Source organism: Squalius cephalus, assembly GCF_949319135.1.
Source record: "Squalius cephalus genome assembly, chromosome: 13".
Taxonomy (NCBI): Eukaryota; Metazoa; Chordata; class Actinopteri; order Cypriniformes; family Leuciscidae; genus Squalius; species Squalius cephalus.
The window spans coordinates 22988218-23005251 of record NC_137134.1 but is presented as its reverse complement, the minus strand read 5'-3'; the positions used below and the strand labels follow the sequence as shown (position 1 = coordinate 23005251).

At 36.0% G+C, this 17034-nt stretch overlaps 1 protein-coding gene across 2 annotated transcripts; it reads right to left on the bottom strand.

Annotated features, from left to right (window-relative positions):
* Positions 1 to 3495: 3495 nt before the first annotated feature.
* On the bottom strand, positions 3496 to 17031 carry mfsd6a (major facilitator superfamily domain containing 6a). 2 transcript variants are annotated; one of them, XM_079889852.1, is made up of 9 exons: positions 16854 to 17031; positions 16068 to 16281; positions 13823 to 14824; positions 12435 to 13027; positions 10794 to 10891; positions 9031 to 9192; positions 8851 to 8949; positions 7904 to 8187; positions 3496 to 6983 (listed from the first exon to the last, which is right to left on the bottom strand). In XM_079889852.1, exons 3-9 carry the CDS (start codon positions 14798 to 14800, stop codon positions 6810 to 6812), a joined length of 2388 nt encoding a protein of 795 aa, XP_079745978.1. In that variant the 5' UTR covers positions 14801 to 14824; positions 16068 to 16281; positions 16854 to 17031; the 3' UTR covers positions 3496 to 6809. The 2 variants fall into 2 exon arrangements, with proteins under 2 accessions (XP_079745978.1, XP_079745979.1); XM_079889853.1 differs by lacking the exon at positions 16068 to 16281 and having other exon boundaries at positions 16854 to 16986.
* Between the last annotated feature and the right edge of the window lie 3 nt (positions 17032 to 17034).

Genomic DNA, 17034 nt, shown 5'->3' with positions numbered 1-17034 from the left:
GTTTTAACACGCAGAAGACAGTTCTGTCTATAATGCTTTGGTAAACTTGTCTGAGAGAGTAAAACAGTAATGAAGTGATGGATTTCATCACTAGAATAAACAAATAAAGGTTGTTCGGTATGAATCAGGGAGAGTTTAAAGCTGCAAGATATATATATATTTATATATATATATATATATATATATATATATATATATATATATATATATTAGGGCTGTCAAATGATTAATCGCGATTAATCGCATCCAAAATAAAAGTTTGTTTTTACATAATATATGTGTGTGTACAGTGTATAATTATTTTCTATATATAAATACACACACATGCATGTATATATTTAAGAAATATTTGCATGTATATACTGTGTATATATATTTATATTATATATAATTTATATTATATATAAATATTTTATATATAAATAACACATTTTTCTTAAATATATATGCATGTGTGTGTATTTATATATAGAAAATAATTATACTCCATACACACACATATATTATGTAAACACAAACTTTTATTTTGGATGCGATTAATCGCGATTAATCGTTTGACAGCCCTAATATATATATATATATATATATATATATATATATATATATATATATATATATATAAATAATGTAAATAATTATATGCGTGTTTACATTTAGTAAATAAAATAATTCAATGTAAATAATAAATGTAATTTAAATTTTATATAATTAAGTTAATTGAGTTTTTTTATATTTAGAAAATAATTAAAACATATTTAAAATAGTTTAACCCTTGAATGCATACCTCAGGTTTTTATGACCTGGGATGTCATTCACTAGCCTCCCCCTCATTTAAGTTAGTCAACCTTCTTAGTATGAACAATATAATGGCAAAAATACAAAAGAATGTCTGTTTTCTAATTATTTTTTTGTAAAAGATGTATAGGGTCGCTCGTGACCCGAGGTGTGTAATAGTGTAAGTATATTTTTTTCTGTGCAACAATAATTGAATCTCTGATGACTCATAAGTCTGATACACAATGATGAAGTGACGTTTCACTCATAGTTACCGCAGGCAGAAAACAAAAGAATAGGAAGTATCATCAGCAAAACTAGAAATGGCTCAACGATTTACTGCAGAGCAAGAATGAGGACAGTGACGATAGTAAAAAGTCACCTTTATTTCTATAGTGCTTTATACAATACAGATTGTTTCAAAGCAGTTTTACAGTGATAAACAGGAAAATAACGATTCAATGATGCAAACAGAATTCAATTCTGCTATAAAGCAGCTCTAAAAAGACAACAGTAAACAGTCATTATTCAGTTGAAATCAGTTCAGTGTTGATTCGTTTTAGTTCAATAAGTGTAAAGTTCATCAATTATGAATTGAGTTCAGCTATAAAGCAGATGTTGAAAACAGTGATGTCAGTTGAGTTCTCATCCAAAAGGAAATGAAATATGCTTTAATTTATTCTTTTGTAATTGAGACTTTTATACTATTGTGACAGTTAGAGATCCATCCATGTTAGATATAGATCCGGGTCGCTAAAGACCCAAATATGTATTAATGATTGTTGAAACATTCATGCATTTAAGGGTTAGGAAATGTTTTGTGTAACTTAAGTTTTCTTAGTTGGAGATCTTTGTTTGCTTCAAATGTTATTTAACAAAACTATACACAACTCTATAAAGATATTGTCCCTTAAAATACCTTTACGGGTTCACATTTCATAATCCAATTTCAGTCAAAGTCAACTAGCTAACATAACAGGTAACATATTCAACTAATAAGTTTAGGACCAGAACTATGCAGCAAAGTCACAATCTGTTTGTTCAGTTTAGACAGGGTATGGGCCTTCATATGAACCGAGATATGACATCCCTTAACTGGGATGAATTTGTTTGTACTGAACAAAACAAAAATATATAAACATAAGCAGTGACGTGTGTCAGATTACCATGGCGATGTCAGCGTTTCTGCAGTGCGTGGATCCTGTATACCGTGGCTTTATTTGGCAGGATTAGATGGCGTGCCGTCGGCGTGTTTTAAGATTGTGGATGCCACAAAATAACCCAAAGTGTGAAATGGATTACTGGCTGGAGCTTTAACCACAGATTAGATGACAGCAGTTTACAAGCAGACGCGCCATCAACACACGCACACTCATACAGACACACACACACACACATGTATTTGCCTGGTTATTAGCCCCCTTATATAATGCAAGAACACCTCCACTGACCTTCAGTGCCCAATGGGAACCAACTGGGGGGAAATTGTGTGGGCGAAAGGGACATACAGACCGAGAGAGATCATGTTATCCTCTCTGAACTGTCAACGCCACAACAATGCCCACATATTTCATATATCAGCCTATCAATCACACTTATTGCTATGGGGTTGTTCAAATCACTAATCCTTAGTTTTAAACTAACACATCCCACAATCATTTGATGATTTTCACCTGGCAGACAATACAAGAGGGGAAAATCCTATAGCTTTGAAGGTGTGACCCAAGCCATATCCAGGAGCCGGAATATCCAAAAGACTAGGGCCAATAAGTAAAAGCAACATGCTAAAACTTCTCAGAAACCCTTAGCATTGTGTCATTTCACAGTGTTGCAGTTTGTTTTAAGTTAACAAAAAAAAAAAAAAAAAAATCCGGAAATTGCATGTAAAAGTAAAAAAAAAAACTTATGACCATACTGCAACTATAAAAAGTTACATTTTAGTTGCAAAATATAATTTATATTTTATCATTTATAAATATAATTATACATTTTTTAGTGCTGTCAAGTCGATTAATCGAATCTAAAATAAATATTAAAATAATAATATTTTAAAAATAATATAAATTGAAAACAAATGTACATTAATTTTATATAATTATATAGAAACTCCAAGACACACAACATTTATGTGTGTGTGTGTGTGTGTGTATATATGTGTGTGCAAGATATATATATATATTTATATATAAATATAAATATATATATATAAATATAAATATATAAATATATAAATATAAATATATATACACAAAAAAAAAAAAAAAAGCAAATAATATACACACATATTTTATATATTTATAAACTTATGTTAGATGTGATTAATTGCGATTAATTCACATCACTAATATTTTTACTTTAAAAACCAACCTGGAACGTTTGTGGAACATTTTGTTTATCTAAAACATTACACATACACATACACATACACATAGACATACACACATACATAATAAAAAAACAAAATAAAACATTTTGGATACACTGTGGAAATACCTCTGGTACATTTCTTTAATGTAAAAAAAAAAAAAAAAAAACCTTCTGTATAATGTAATAATTTTTACTAGGAAAACAAGAAGACCAAACTGGAACATTTTGTTTAGGTTTGAAAATACTGTCATAATGTTTCAACGTTCGGAGTTCTAAGTTCAATAATAACATCTGCTGATTTAAATACATGGAGCAAAATGATGGCTCAACTTTTTTTTTTTTTTTTTTTTTTTCAGGAAATGTAAAAGTCTAGATTCATCTTATTGTCAAAGGTTTTATCTCAACATGAAAGATTCCGCATGCGACGTGAATAATGTGACATTTCTTCACGAACAAAGAAACGAGAAAGGAACAATGGAAATTCTGAGATCTGACAAACAAAGGACTCATTAGACAAGAGCAACATTATTGAAGATAATAAACTCAATCACCCCTTTGAAATACAGTAAACACATCAGGCGTGATGATTATCATTTGGAGTCTTTGATGTTTGGCCCTTCAGCTTTGAAAAATGGGACCCATGAGAAATAGCCCCGCCCACAACTCCGCCCACCACACTGGAGGAAATCCTGACTCAATTCATCAGGCCAAAATAGAGAAAATAAGCCATAAATTCAACATGACTGGAAACGAACTGAAACCCTGCCAAGCATCTCTGAAGAAACCTTTTCCTGAATTTGGTGTTGTTTAAACAAACCACAATGGCAGCAAAATGCTAAAATCTCAAACTCGACAACCATAGTTTGACTAAAGAGTGTCCAACTAAATGATTCAAACAATATTTGCAGTCCAATCCTCAGTAGTTCCAGTTTGCCTTTCACATACCAATGACTCACATTTCTTGTATTTCAGCTCAGTCTGCATAACAAACTATTAACCACCGTCTGTTTATGACATCTTCTGTGGCCTCCATCTATTCAATGCATTTCACTGTAATTGTGTCATATTCAGACAGCCATTAGTTGTTTTACTTGGCATTTTACTTCTCTTCAGAGGTCAGGAGGGCCATTCATTGACCCCATAAGGACACGTTTGCCTACTTTTTAAACCATCCAAATGACTTCCCTAGTTTCCCAATAATCCCTTTCCTTTGCCTGGATGTTCGCTTTCGGAATTTCAGAATAGGCGGTGACTGCCCACACTCGGCTGCCGTGTGGGAACAGTGTTTAAGGGCCGCTGAAATTTTCACACAGAATGCCACAATATTCTCTGGATCTGCACAATCTCAGTTGGGGGTTAGAAACCTGCAGATATTTTTCAGAGAAATGATGATTAAAATTAATTGTGAAACAAATAAGTCTGTTAAGGCCAACTTACACTGCACCAACAGAAGCCAACCAATGCGGACAATCACCAGATTAAAAAGTCACTTCTCAGACATGCCACGAACAGATAAACGGCAGACAGATTTTGCGAAAACAAGCGGCAACCAACAGCAACAGACACAGGTGATCCAACAAAATCCGAAAAAGTGTCGATTGCCGTCTGTTGAGGAAAAAGATGACCCGGCAAACTTTATTGGATCCTACTTGTATTGTAGTAAAAAGTATGGTGGCAGCACTATGATACATAATGACATTCAAGTTTCGCTCAATTGAGAGTTTTATCTTCAATTCGTTTAAATGGTTTTGGATCTACAAAATTCCATAAGAAAAACTGTCATGAAAAATATTTAATTTTAGTGAAATGTTTCCAAACATTTTGGTGCAAATTTACCACAAAAAGGGTTTATGTGGTGGTCCGAGGTAAATTACTGTGGCATTATTGCATTAAAAATATTGGTACAACTTTATTTTAAGGTGATGTAGTTACATGTTACCTCATGTGCTTGCTAAAAACAAGTAACTAACCCTAAACCAAACCTTAACACTAACCATAACTCTATAGTTAGTACATGTAGTTAATTAATATTACTCAGTTCTTATTTGAGTAAGTACAATGTTACTATGTCACCTTAAAATAAAGTGTAGCCAAAATATTACAATGGGAAATATCCAAAGAACAGCCAGAGAATCAGTACTAAACTCTTGGATAATGTTTCCCTGCCAATTTCTTGCAAGACTTAACTGGACAAAAAAGCCAACATGAAACAAAGAAGAAAAAAAACAACTAATTGAACTAAAATAAATAAATAAAAATAAATAAAACCCAAGCCACACAAAAACCATACTAAACCAAAACATTCAGTAGGTAAAAGCAGCCAGAGAATCACTACTAATGGATCTTTGATAACGTTTTTTTTTCCTGCAAGACTTTACTAAACAAATAAGCAACAAACAAAAATTAAACAACAGGAAACAAAGCAAAAAAACAAGACTTAACCGAGCAAAACAAACAAAAACAGCCAACATGAAACAAAGCAAAAAAACAAGACGTAACTGAACTAAACAAACAAAAATGGCAACATCAAAAAGGGAACATTCTAAAAACCAAACCACAAAAAAACAACCCAAACAAACCATAAAACTAAAACAACAAAACAATTTAGCAGGCAAAAAACAACCAGAGAATCACTACTAACGGCTCTTGAATAATGTTTTCTTTCCCCAAGTTATCTTCATGTGAAACTGTGTCAGGCAGTGCTTTCAGTATGTGAGAGTGGCAGCTGTCTATACTTTCTCTCATTCAAACATTCTGATATCATAAATTGCACTGAAGCGGTGTCCGACACTTGGCAAAGCATTGTTGCAGGGCATATTGCGCTAGTGACAGCTAATCCCACCGGAGATGAAATATGTGCTGTGAGTGGGTGTGTGCTGCAAATAAGGCGTTTGATTACACCGAAAGAAATGAATTCTGGGAATAATAATAAAAAAAAAAGTTGAATTCTTGTACACGGTGAGCAAACATTTTAGCAGGTAATTCAAGTCTATCCGATCATTACCAAGAAGCCACCTATTAAGCAAAGCACTATGGTCTGGTTTACATAGGAACAGGAGATGTCTGACATAATCATTTACCAGGTCAATTACCAAAATTCAAATTCAAAGATGATCTAAAGCTGGTGAGAGAGGTGCTTGCCGACACGTGCAAAAATAAACACACAATAAAATCCCCTTGCAAAAATTTCTCAAACTCTTTTACACCTACATTACAAATCACAGGCGAAAGTGTGAAAGCAAATGTCCCTGTCATACACAACAACGCAATGATGAAGTAATGACGTTAGTGAGTGCAAATAATTCACCTATTTAAGTTTACTTACATTTATAGTGTTTCGCAAGGAAGATACACAATTATTAAAGACCTCATAAAGCGCAATTGTGTATGGGCAGAATGCCCAGGCGCTGCTGCCCTCTACAGGTCGAAGAAAGTGAAAACAGGCACACGTTACAGTTTAAAACCTGCCAGGCTTTATTTAAAGCTTGTGCAAAACAACTGGAAATAAGTTAAAAATCATACAAAGGCACTTAAACAGCGAAGTACATTCTTCTTCCTTGTATTTCCCCCAAGTAGTTAATAAAAAAAAAATTCACAAAGAAAACAAAATTAAGTCGGTCTGAAAAGAAAATACGCGTGGGTTACCGAGTCAGTTTGTGGCATCAGCTCTATGTTTGTAATACAGACTGTGGTGGGAATTCCAGCTGTGCAGTGGCCCCTGGGGGCCCGGGGTCCTCCTGGGACTGGAGAGCGCTGGGAAAGCTTTCCTGCCGCAAGGCATTGCTAAAGACTGCAGGTGATAGGTCATCTTCTCGAGAGTCTGAGAGGACCTCATCTGTGTCCTAGTTAGAGAAACAGTCCGTTTAAAACATTTAATGAAGTTAATTCACATCTGATAACACCAAATAGAATACCTAATGAAAATAAAACACAAAAAACAAAACTGCATCTTCGTGATTAATGTGATTATTTTTTATTTAAGGCTAGGTTGATTTTTCATTGTTCAGATGCTAATTGATTCATGTAACTGAACTTTTTCCCCTGATAATGACAGTTTGTCAGTGTGTAAATATTTGGTAGAAGAAATCCTATCGTTTACTTGCACGTGTGCTGATCCTTTTCCCCCCCAGAGATTGTTTTAAATGTTTGAATGCTAAATTATAATGATGAAATAACAAAAATATGGACAATTTCGCCAAAAAGTATTTTTGGTTTTGGTGCAAATAGTCTTGGTGTAGAAAAAATGATTTACAAATATTTTACGGTGTTTAGTCACACTTAATTTGCCTAAGTAAAAAACAATAAGCAAAAATTATGCATTAAACTGTATTAAACTGATCAAAAGTGACAGTAAAGACATTTATAATGTTAAGATTTCTATTTAAAATAAAAGCTGTTCTTTTGAACTTTTTTAATAATCAGAGAATCCTGATAAAAATGTATCAGTTTCCACAAAAATATTAAGCAGCACATCTGTTTTCAACATTGATAAAACAAATGTTTCCTGAACAGCAAATCATCATATTAGAATGATTTCTGAAGGATCATGAAGACGTAATGATCAACTAATGATACTGAAAATATATACACAGTTTATAATTTTCAACTAAATCTATGCGTTCTCACCTTTCTGCCAAAGAATGCATTAAAAGAGAGAGAGAAAACACTCAACATACAACGTACTATTCCGAAAACATTTAGATTCATATTATTCATTATCATAATCATCATTCTACTATTTTCCCATGATCCTCTGTGCTACCTGAAGGGGCTGGACATCAATAGGGTGGTGTGTCTTTGCCAAGATGACCATCTCTTGGATTTGGTAAAACAGTAGAACGACTGAAACCCACGGCGACCCGGAGGGAACCCAAGCAGGCTTGTTCAGATCCTCCTGGTCTTCCTGGTGCCTCGTTTTCCGAGCTGGAAGTTTGGGCTCGGGTCGAGTTGGTGCCACCACGTCTGGGGTGTTCTGAACCAGGTCGATGGTCGCTATGGGAACAGGGCTGAACGGGATAGGAATGTTCTCTGCTAGCATCTTGTCCTCTGTGGGGTAAAATATAAACAATTGAAGATTTAAAATAAATAAAATATAAGGTTAAATGTTCAACATTTCATTCAAATGTGAATGAAAATACTTCAACTATATGTTGAAGCTGTAAAGCTTCTCGTAATTTATAGAAACTATCTAATAGTAGGCTAAACCCTGTTAAGAGGCTAGTAACAAATATTTTAGTTTTAAATTGTGCCATTTAGTTTACATTAAAAATAAGATTGTTGAACAAATGAATAAAAAAAAAATCATTTAATATTTTAACAAACCATCCCAATGAATTGCTGAGCTAAACTTAATCGGACTTCCTGGAGAAGACATTTTAGGGGCCGTTTACACGACACCGTTCTCAACTAAAAACGGGGAAATTTTCCTTGTTTTAGTACATCGTTGTTGTGTAAACGTACCCTCAGTTTGATTAACTTAGCTCACAATACAATGTCACATAATACAATTTTCACTATTTCGAAAACATACTTTTTTTTACAGATAGAAAAAGTGCTATTATATTACTGAAAATGTTTATTTTACTTGTAATGAATTAGACAAAATGTTAAGTTAGTAGTGTTAATACTTATAGTTATTTATAAATGTTTTCGTTGTTCTGCTGCTGTTACTTTACAACAATAAACAATGAATAAGATTGTGCTCCTCACCCTTTTTCTCATTCTGGCCAGTGATGCACATAATTAATGAAAATAAGAGCAAAATTACAAGCGAGGTCATTCCTATTCCTCTGAACGTTTCGGCAGCGCCTGAAAAACAAGACAACCCCGTTTATACACACACACACAAATGTCATAAAATTATAAAAACAATCGTCAATGTTCATGTACCAAAGTAGTTGACGAATATCCCGCCGACCATGGCCCCGCAGCCCCTGCCCAGGCCGAGGTGAAGACCCTGCAGGATACCCTGAGCTGACGTCCGAAGCGCCGGAGGTACGGCCGCGCTCAAATACGAGATACACGACGCCCAAACAGACGCGTGCGTTATTCCTGTGCAGGTACACAAAATTATATTACATAAAATGATAAATGCGTTAACATAAAATGATACAACATAATATAAAGCTTAAGTGTCCACAAAGAAAAAAAAAAATTATACATTTTTTTGTATTTCTCACGTTTCTGGTGAAAAATTCTACTGATATAAAAACACAATGGTGTTTAATTAAGGCAAGACAACCCAGATGAACAGGGTAAAAAAAAATAACTAATAGATATCACCATACTTCCCCAGTTGACTGATTACATAAAAAAATTGCAAACATTTTTGTATTACAAGTTTTCTTAAATGTTATGTTTAAATATGCGACTGAGGCATTGCGTAATTAAATATGCACAAATTTGCATTTATTTTCAGAACAGAAATCTGAACATTGGATAGAGCCATGTTCAAAATTCTTCTTTCATTTTGTTGAGACAATAGATTCAAAAGTTTTTTTATCTCTTTTTATCATGCCATAAATCAGAAAATACTGTCAATGACAGCAAGAAAACTAAACAAAAAACAAATTCACCATGTTTTTAGGAATAAAATGTTAAAACCAGGCAACTGATATATGAACCCATCAGTAAAACATTCAAAATATATGTAAGTGCAGCTGAAGTGAAGAAAAAAAAAAGATTTGTATTGTAATTGAAATCTACAGACAAAAATAGATAAAGTGCAATAAAATTAACACTTAAATGTGTATTTTGGATGTTTACTTTCCACTGTTTGAAATAACATTTCTGTCAGGACCACTATCGTCAGCTACGATTGACAATTAGCATTCGGTTTGGATTGGCGGTATGATTCTGTTCTGGGCAAGAACTCCCTGATCATCCATTCAGCCTAGCATGGATAAGAGCAGGGAGAGCAGCGATAACCCCCCTTAGGGTAAACAGAACAGAACCAACATGAATGTATTGCAGATATCATTAATGCAAGATTTTAAAGTACAACATAATTCAAGGGGAATCAGAATGCCAAATCCTGACTGACTAGAGGAGGAGCTGGGGATGGAGGAGGGTAATAGCTCCTGAGAAACGCGATAGCTGCTGATAATACTGAAGGAGCTTATATATGTATACAATGATAGGCGTCGACGCTAAATCAAAACTAGCCAGTGTATGAAAAAGTGTTTTGACAAAGTAATAAAAGTTCAGCCTGTACCTACATGTGCAAACACACAAATCTGTCTCATGACATGGAAAAAACCTTTGTTATAACTTGGACTTATAACAAAGAAAAGAACGAGAAGGTTGATAAGAAGTCTGTTAACTGTGCTGACGTTTCTTTGAACAAACAATACGGCGTCTGTGTTGAATGTAAACAGACTTGATCCAGGTCTTCATTCCAATGTATTCTCTCTGTAATGCGTCTACAAGCTTGCTTTTTTGTTGATCGTTTTGCCACAGGAAAGGGCGGTGAACCTGACAACGCCAAACTGACTTGATATCTTCACCTGAAATGAAACCTGGCCTTTCCTTGTTCTGCACATCTCTCTACTTTTATTATGACTTAATTTGATGGTTTAAAACAGAACACATATTTATGATTGTAGTATTTGCTTTTTCCCCAGGATTGAGAGCTTGATGACTGCCATTCATACCTTGTAGCACTTCCATGGGCAGCACAGTCCAGGCGTTCTCCAGATATGAGATATACAGGTAGCGTGCTGTGTTGCAGGCCAGACCGATGTACAAAACTCTGACAAAGAAGAAACACAACACACAATTATTAAAAATACATGCATGAACCTCACAAAACATGTCAGGCTCCTGTTTCACCCCAAAAATCTACAGGAAAAAATAGATATTTCAATTAAAGAAAATAAAGTCTCTTTTTAATTAAGTGCACCCTATGAAAATAGGACAGTTAAATGTAGCCTATATGTAAACTATTATTATTATTAAATAAATTACAGTAATTGTAGTTTATATTTGCAATACAAAAACATTTTGAAGGTCATACAACCAAGTTTAATTTTCTCCATGCAAATGATGACTCATTATCTAGATTCAACTGCATAGTCATATCACAAAGATCTTTACACTCTGTGCAGGTCATCTTTTAAAGAAGGGTCTATAAAATATACAAATGTCAAACAGGAAATTCCTTCTTTTACAGTCTCTTACAAGAAGTTGTATCGCCTGAAATTTTCAAAGGTGAGATTACTTATAAATTTATATTGATCTGTCAATCATTCAGTCATATGGTTTTCTCTATAACTTAAGTACTTATAGAGAAATAGTTAACACACCGAAAGAGCATAAATGTTCCCTCTTTGAAAGGAGCCACACAGCGGACACTGTAGCTGCTGTGCAATGTATTCTGGAACTGGGCCACAACTGAAAGAAAAAGGCTGTGTTCTTGAACCAGGCCTTTTAACCAAACAATGCCTCACTGATCTCAGTGCAGACCTACAGAGTTGCAAGACAGCACCACGCACAAAGGCTCACTGATTCAAGGTCAGGATCAAATGCGCTTGAGTCACAAGGTGCAGTGAGATGGTTTGGGTTACCTGGGCAAGTCTCTGCTGTGACTGGACTAAACTCCTACTGTATGATGGTTTGATTCAGAAGCCGTGGTAGATATGTGAAGTCAAATGAGTGGTCCTGTTCTGACCACTAGCGAGCTGCCTTGTGGCCTACATAAGTAGAAACCAACCAAAGTATTTTCCTAACTGAAAGGGAACCTCATAAATAAAGGTGCATCCCATTTCGCATACTTGTGCACTATTCAATGCCATTTTGAAGTATAAATAGTGCAAGTAGTGTGTTCACACTGAACATTTGAAAATGGATTAATTTACATGGATGAGTACAAAGTGCATAGTATGAGTGCATCATTTGAAACCTTAAAAGTTGATTTCAAAAGAATTTGATGTTAGCATGCGGCTAAGCTAACAACCTGATACACAAACACCTTTTGATTCAGGCCAGTGAGCAGCCGCTTAGCAGATACACAAAACGGTAAAAAGGATACTTTATAATTGAAAGATACTGGCAATACTACCTTAGATATTGTTGAAAACAAAAAATATTTTTCAAGACAATTATAAATTCTTACATTTTTACACATTTGCACTTGGAGTGAACCTGTAATAATTAGAACTTTGTACCTTATGAAAAGTGTTACCGTAAGATATATTTACTAAAAAAAAAACTGAAATAAAGTTTAACTTTAGCGAATCCAGATTAAAAACTGGTCATTCTAATTCTAAGATGACAAAGAATCACAGGATCCTCACCTGATGTGCCCCACCAGTTCAATGAATTTATGGCTGGTGAAATAGGCAGCAAGCTCCGACACATGACTCAGGACTGAGCAAACACCAAACAGCGTTGTGGTTCCTGTCAGGTCCTGTAAATGCCAGTAAAGGAAAGTAAAAACAAACCCATAGCCGAAGCCCATGAACCAGGCAACGAATAACACGGTGCCGTACTGTACGCCGCACAGCAGTCTCATCAAGTCCCAGAAGTGGAACTCCTCAGCTTGGACAATTGTTGGGATCTCAGAGTTAGCCATTCCAGGGGAACCTCTAGGTTGGGCGTGCTGGTTGCCAACCTCGTTTTCTTCACTGTTGCCTTGGTGCGAAACATTAAACTTAAACTGAGTGGCAATGATCAGAGCGACTGCCATTAATACTCCGAACACGATGAAGGCAACACGGTAGTCCTTGTAATTTTCCATGACGCATTCCATTTTGCCAATGACAAGGTTGGTGCTAGTGTGGTCGATCCAGATGCCGACGCAGAGCATGGCGATACCCCAGCCTAGAGATCCCCACATTCGCTGGAGGCCGTAGCGGTCACGGTGCGGACCCAGGTACTGGAGCGTCACCTACAACAATCCAAATAGACATGCACCAGTTTTAGACACAACGAATACCTCTTTTCCACCAAAATGGTGCTGGTGCTGGGCCCGGAGGATCTAAGTTTCCTTGAGAGCTGAACAGCAATGTAAAACCCTACATTCCCAGGGTACTAAATTCCCCAGATTTATATGGCACATAATTAATGTTCCCAACTCTTATGTTCCTATAACCCTAACAAACTGGGAACAGAGATATGTTCCAAGTGAAACTAGCTATGATTCTATCATTACAGTCATGGGCAAATAGTTAGAAAGTCTGACTGGTAATGCAAAGGTTGCTGGTTCAATTCCAGTACCGGCAGGAAATGACAGAGGTGCCCTTCAGCAAAGCACCTAACCCCTAATCGCTCCCGGCGGGCACCACACATAATGGCTGCCCACTGCTCCGGGTGTGTATCAAGGTTTGCAGTTCACTACTCTGCTCCTAATGTGTGTGCACTAACGTGGATGGGTTAAATGCAGAGGACAATTTCGTTGGGTTACCATACTTGGCCTTCACATGTCACTTTCACTTGTCTGTTTCTGGTTTTAGGGACCAGCATGGAGCCAAATTTTCAATCCTAGAAGTGGAAACACGCAGAGTGGTTCCAGATTGGAAAGTGGCTCAAGCACCAACACCCTTACAGTGGAAAAGGGACTGTAGTTTGGTCTCGTGTCTGATGTTTAAATACAATGGAAGTTCATGGTCCTACATGGCCTATAAAATGGACTAACTGATATGCCTTAATATTGAGTTTATTTTGAGGAGAAAGAGTTACGTACCGTATCTACGATTGTAATAGCTGGAGCGCTGAAAAACTCGCCAACGATGATGACGAGCAGAATCAACAGGAAAATGGCATGAACCTGGTCCATGTTATATTCAGGAGGTGGCAGATTTGGTTTCAGTGTGGTACTTTGTGTAGTGCTACTGGAAGTTGTGTTTGTGTTGTTGGGGGTTGACGTTGAGAAGGATGTACTTGGCTCAGGCCGCGTGGTCGTGGTTTGGTCAGATTCTGTCGTGTTAGCTGGTGCATCTGACGCCACAGTGAAACTCGTGTTGGAATCCCGTTTGAACCGGTGTTCAGAGCTGTAGCCTGAAGACTGAAGAGACAAGTGGATCGTTCGCAAAGGGTAGTGTCCGTACAGATCCCTGCGCTGTCTCATCTGATTTGTTGTTAGGATAGAACTGGTGCTGGGGTACAATGTCTCGTTAGATGTGGTAGGATGGGTGGTCGTTACCATTGCTGTGGTCGTCGGGAGGTTCTCTTTACACTTCATGTCTGGTGGCTGCACAAAGCCAATCCCAGAATTGAAGAAGAGCCAACATAACATTGAGAACAATAAGACCGCTTTACCTTTCCTGTAGCGATCTGCAACAATGCCCCAAAAAGGGGCACTACAGAACTCAATGAAATATCGGATTCCCACTAAGAGACCACTTTGGGTGGGATTCATCCCCAGCTGCTTGTAGAACAGAGCAAGAAGTGGATGGAGGGAACCATATGCAGCATAGAAGAATAAATAAAACACTTTTGACACAAGGAGGCGGCGGTTGACCCGTAGGAACAATCTTTCGCAGCAGCCCATGTTGTGTTGAGGTGATGGAGTTGGTGCCGTATCGTTGGGTACATTGTTCTCAGATGGTTGGGATGGTTGATCTGACTGAATCTCAAGCGACAGACGGTCAAAGCGCTCAAGGTGTTTGCTTTTCAGCTCTTCTTCATCATCAGTTAAGATGGCTATGCGGTCGTCTGCCATCTTTGCTGGGGTGCTTTGATGTTCCTAAGGTTGGGATAAAGATCATATTAACATATGTCTAAAATGCATTTAATATTAACATGAGAGACTGTTTGTAAATAGTATATTCACAAAATATTTGATGAAAATGTAAGTTAATAGGTACTGAAGTTAATAGGTTCAGTTTTGATTCCATGTTGACTTTAAAGTCACCATGAAATCAAAATTGTCAGTTATTATTTTTTTTAAATCAATGTGCCCTCATAAATCTTTAATACAAATAACTCCCCTTCCCTTTTGCGGCGACATTTCCACCCCATGTTTTTTCTTGTTTGAGAAGCCATTTCACTCGGTTATACGTCACAATAAGGAAGAAGAGTCAAGCGCAACTTCCATTTCATGCCAACTTTAAAACACTGAGAATAATGATGAACATCATTATTAACGATATTATGATTATTAATGATAACCAAACTGAAAACTTACCATCAGAACACTAATTATGGCATTAAAGACTGTGCAGCAGTGCAAGTATACTATCAACAGTATGCAAAATAATCCAAAATAATAGGCTAATGTAACAAGGTCATGTGACAACAATGTAGCATACTACTATGAAAGTATTGGTGCATACTGGGCAGGGTTCATATATTATATCAAAAGAGTAAGCAGCAGCATAGTGTATGCTGTGCCGTATTCACTAAGTGGTAAACGAGTATTATATTCAAAGGTATATTAAGTTGTTGTTTTTTTGTGCAAGATACAGATAGGCTAGCATTTACAAGTACAAAGACAAAACAGAAAAGAACAATGAGGGTTACATTACATGAACACAAAGCATATTATGCTAGATGATATGTATTACACACCATAACAGAGTCTTACAAGCAATTTAATTTTAGAATTCCTTAAAGAATTTAAATATAACGCAACATTGATCGTGATGTATATATTGCTCAATGACGTAATGGAGGTTCCTGGCGCGCCTGTCTCAAGTTGACCCACTTTTACGGAAGTATCAGCACTTCCTTTAATGAAATGTATTTTAATAAAGGATAAACCGTGTTCGTTAAAGTCTTTCAGCTATTTCTAGAAACTACTTTGTACTGTTTCTTATGAGAACCTAAGCGACTAAAACGGGTCACAATTCACAAAACCGTCTTATATTCAATAATTGCAGGAAACGGCGAAGAAAAGTCCATCAAGTCAAAATGTTGTGTGTATAATTACATAATTAAAATTAAACAACCAAACGCATGTCATGAGAAAACAGTCTCTGTGCATTTACCTGTAGTCTCGGTACTTTCAGGTGAGTTGGCTACTTTGAAACCGACGAGTTTCGATGATGAAGTTGATTTTCTTCCATTTCCAATGATTGTTTTGTTTAATGGACCGTGTTTTGGTATTTTGGCTTCTCTGCCAATCCAAACAGGCAATTTCTCCTTTATTTAATGTCCTGTCAAGGCATTTTTGCTGCTTGGAGGCACGAATCCAGCGTTCACCTGAGCACAAACCGACTGACTTAGGGCTTTCCTCATGAATATTAATTAAGTGCTGACGTTGCTAGCTCATATTCTTCTGGAGAAGGCAAGACTTCTGAATTGTAAGTCAAACGTGCTTACGTTGCTAGATATCCATATTAAGAAGGTCAAAAAATAAATAAGCAATTTAAAATAAATAAATCAGCACTGAGAGAGAACTAACGTTAAGTAGTATTTTATAGCGTCCATTTTCCACATAGTATTTTAGTTTTGCAAAGGTGCACTTTCACACACGGTCCCATATATATATATATATATATATATATATATATATATATATATATATATATATATATATATATATATATATATGTAAAAGCTTATTTGATATAATGTTAAGATGCTCACTCCGTGACAGCAGCTCATTTATAACATGCATTAGCTTAAACTACTATACTGGAAGGGTAGATTAGGTTTTCACATCAATGTTTATCGTGATCAATGATAAAGTCACTTCACATTTCACATCATACATACAGATATATTATCTAATATTTATAGTCTCCAAATTCAGTGAGGTTTCTGATACTCACTGTGTACTTTAACGTTGATGAATGCAGTAAAACGCGTTTAATTCAATTCTTGTGAATTAACATGAAATCTCCGTCGTCAGAATGGACTAGATATAATTTAAGCATCTGTTTTTAGCTAAGTTGGTCATGTTTTGCGGCAGATTCGCCGTGCTGTCTCGTGATGATGACGTCCCAGCTCGTT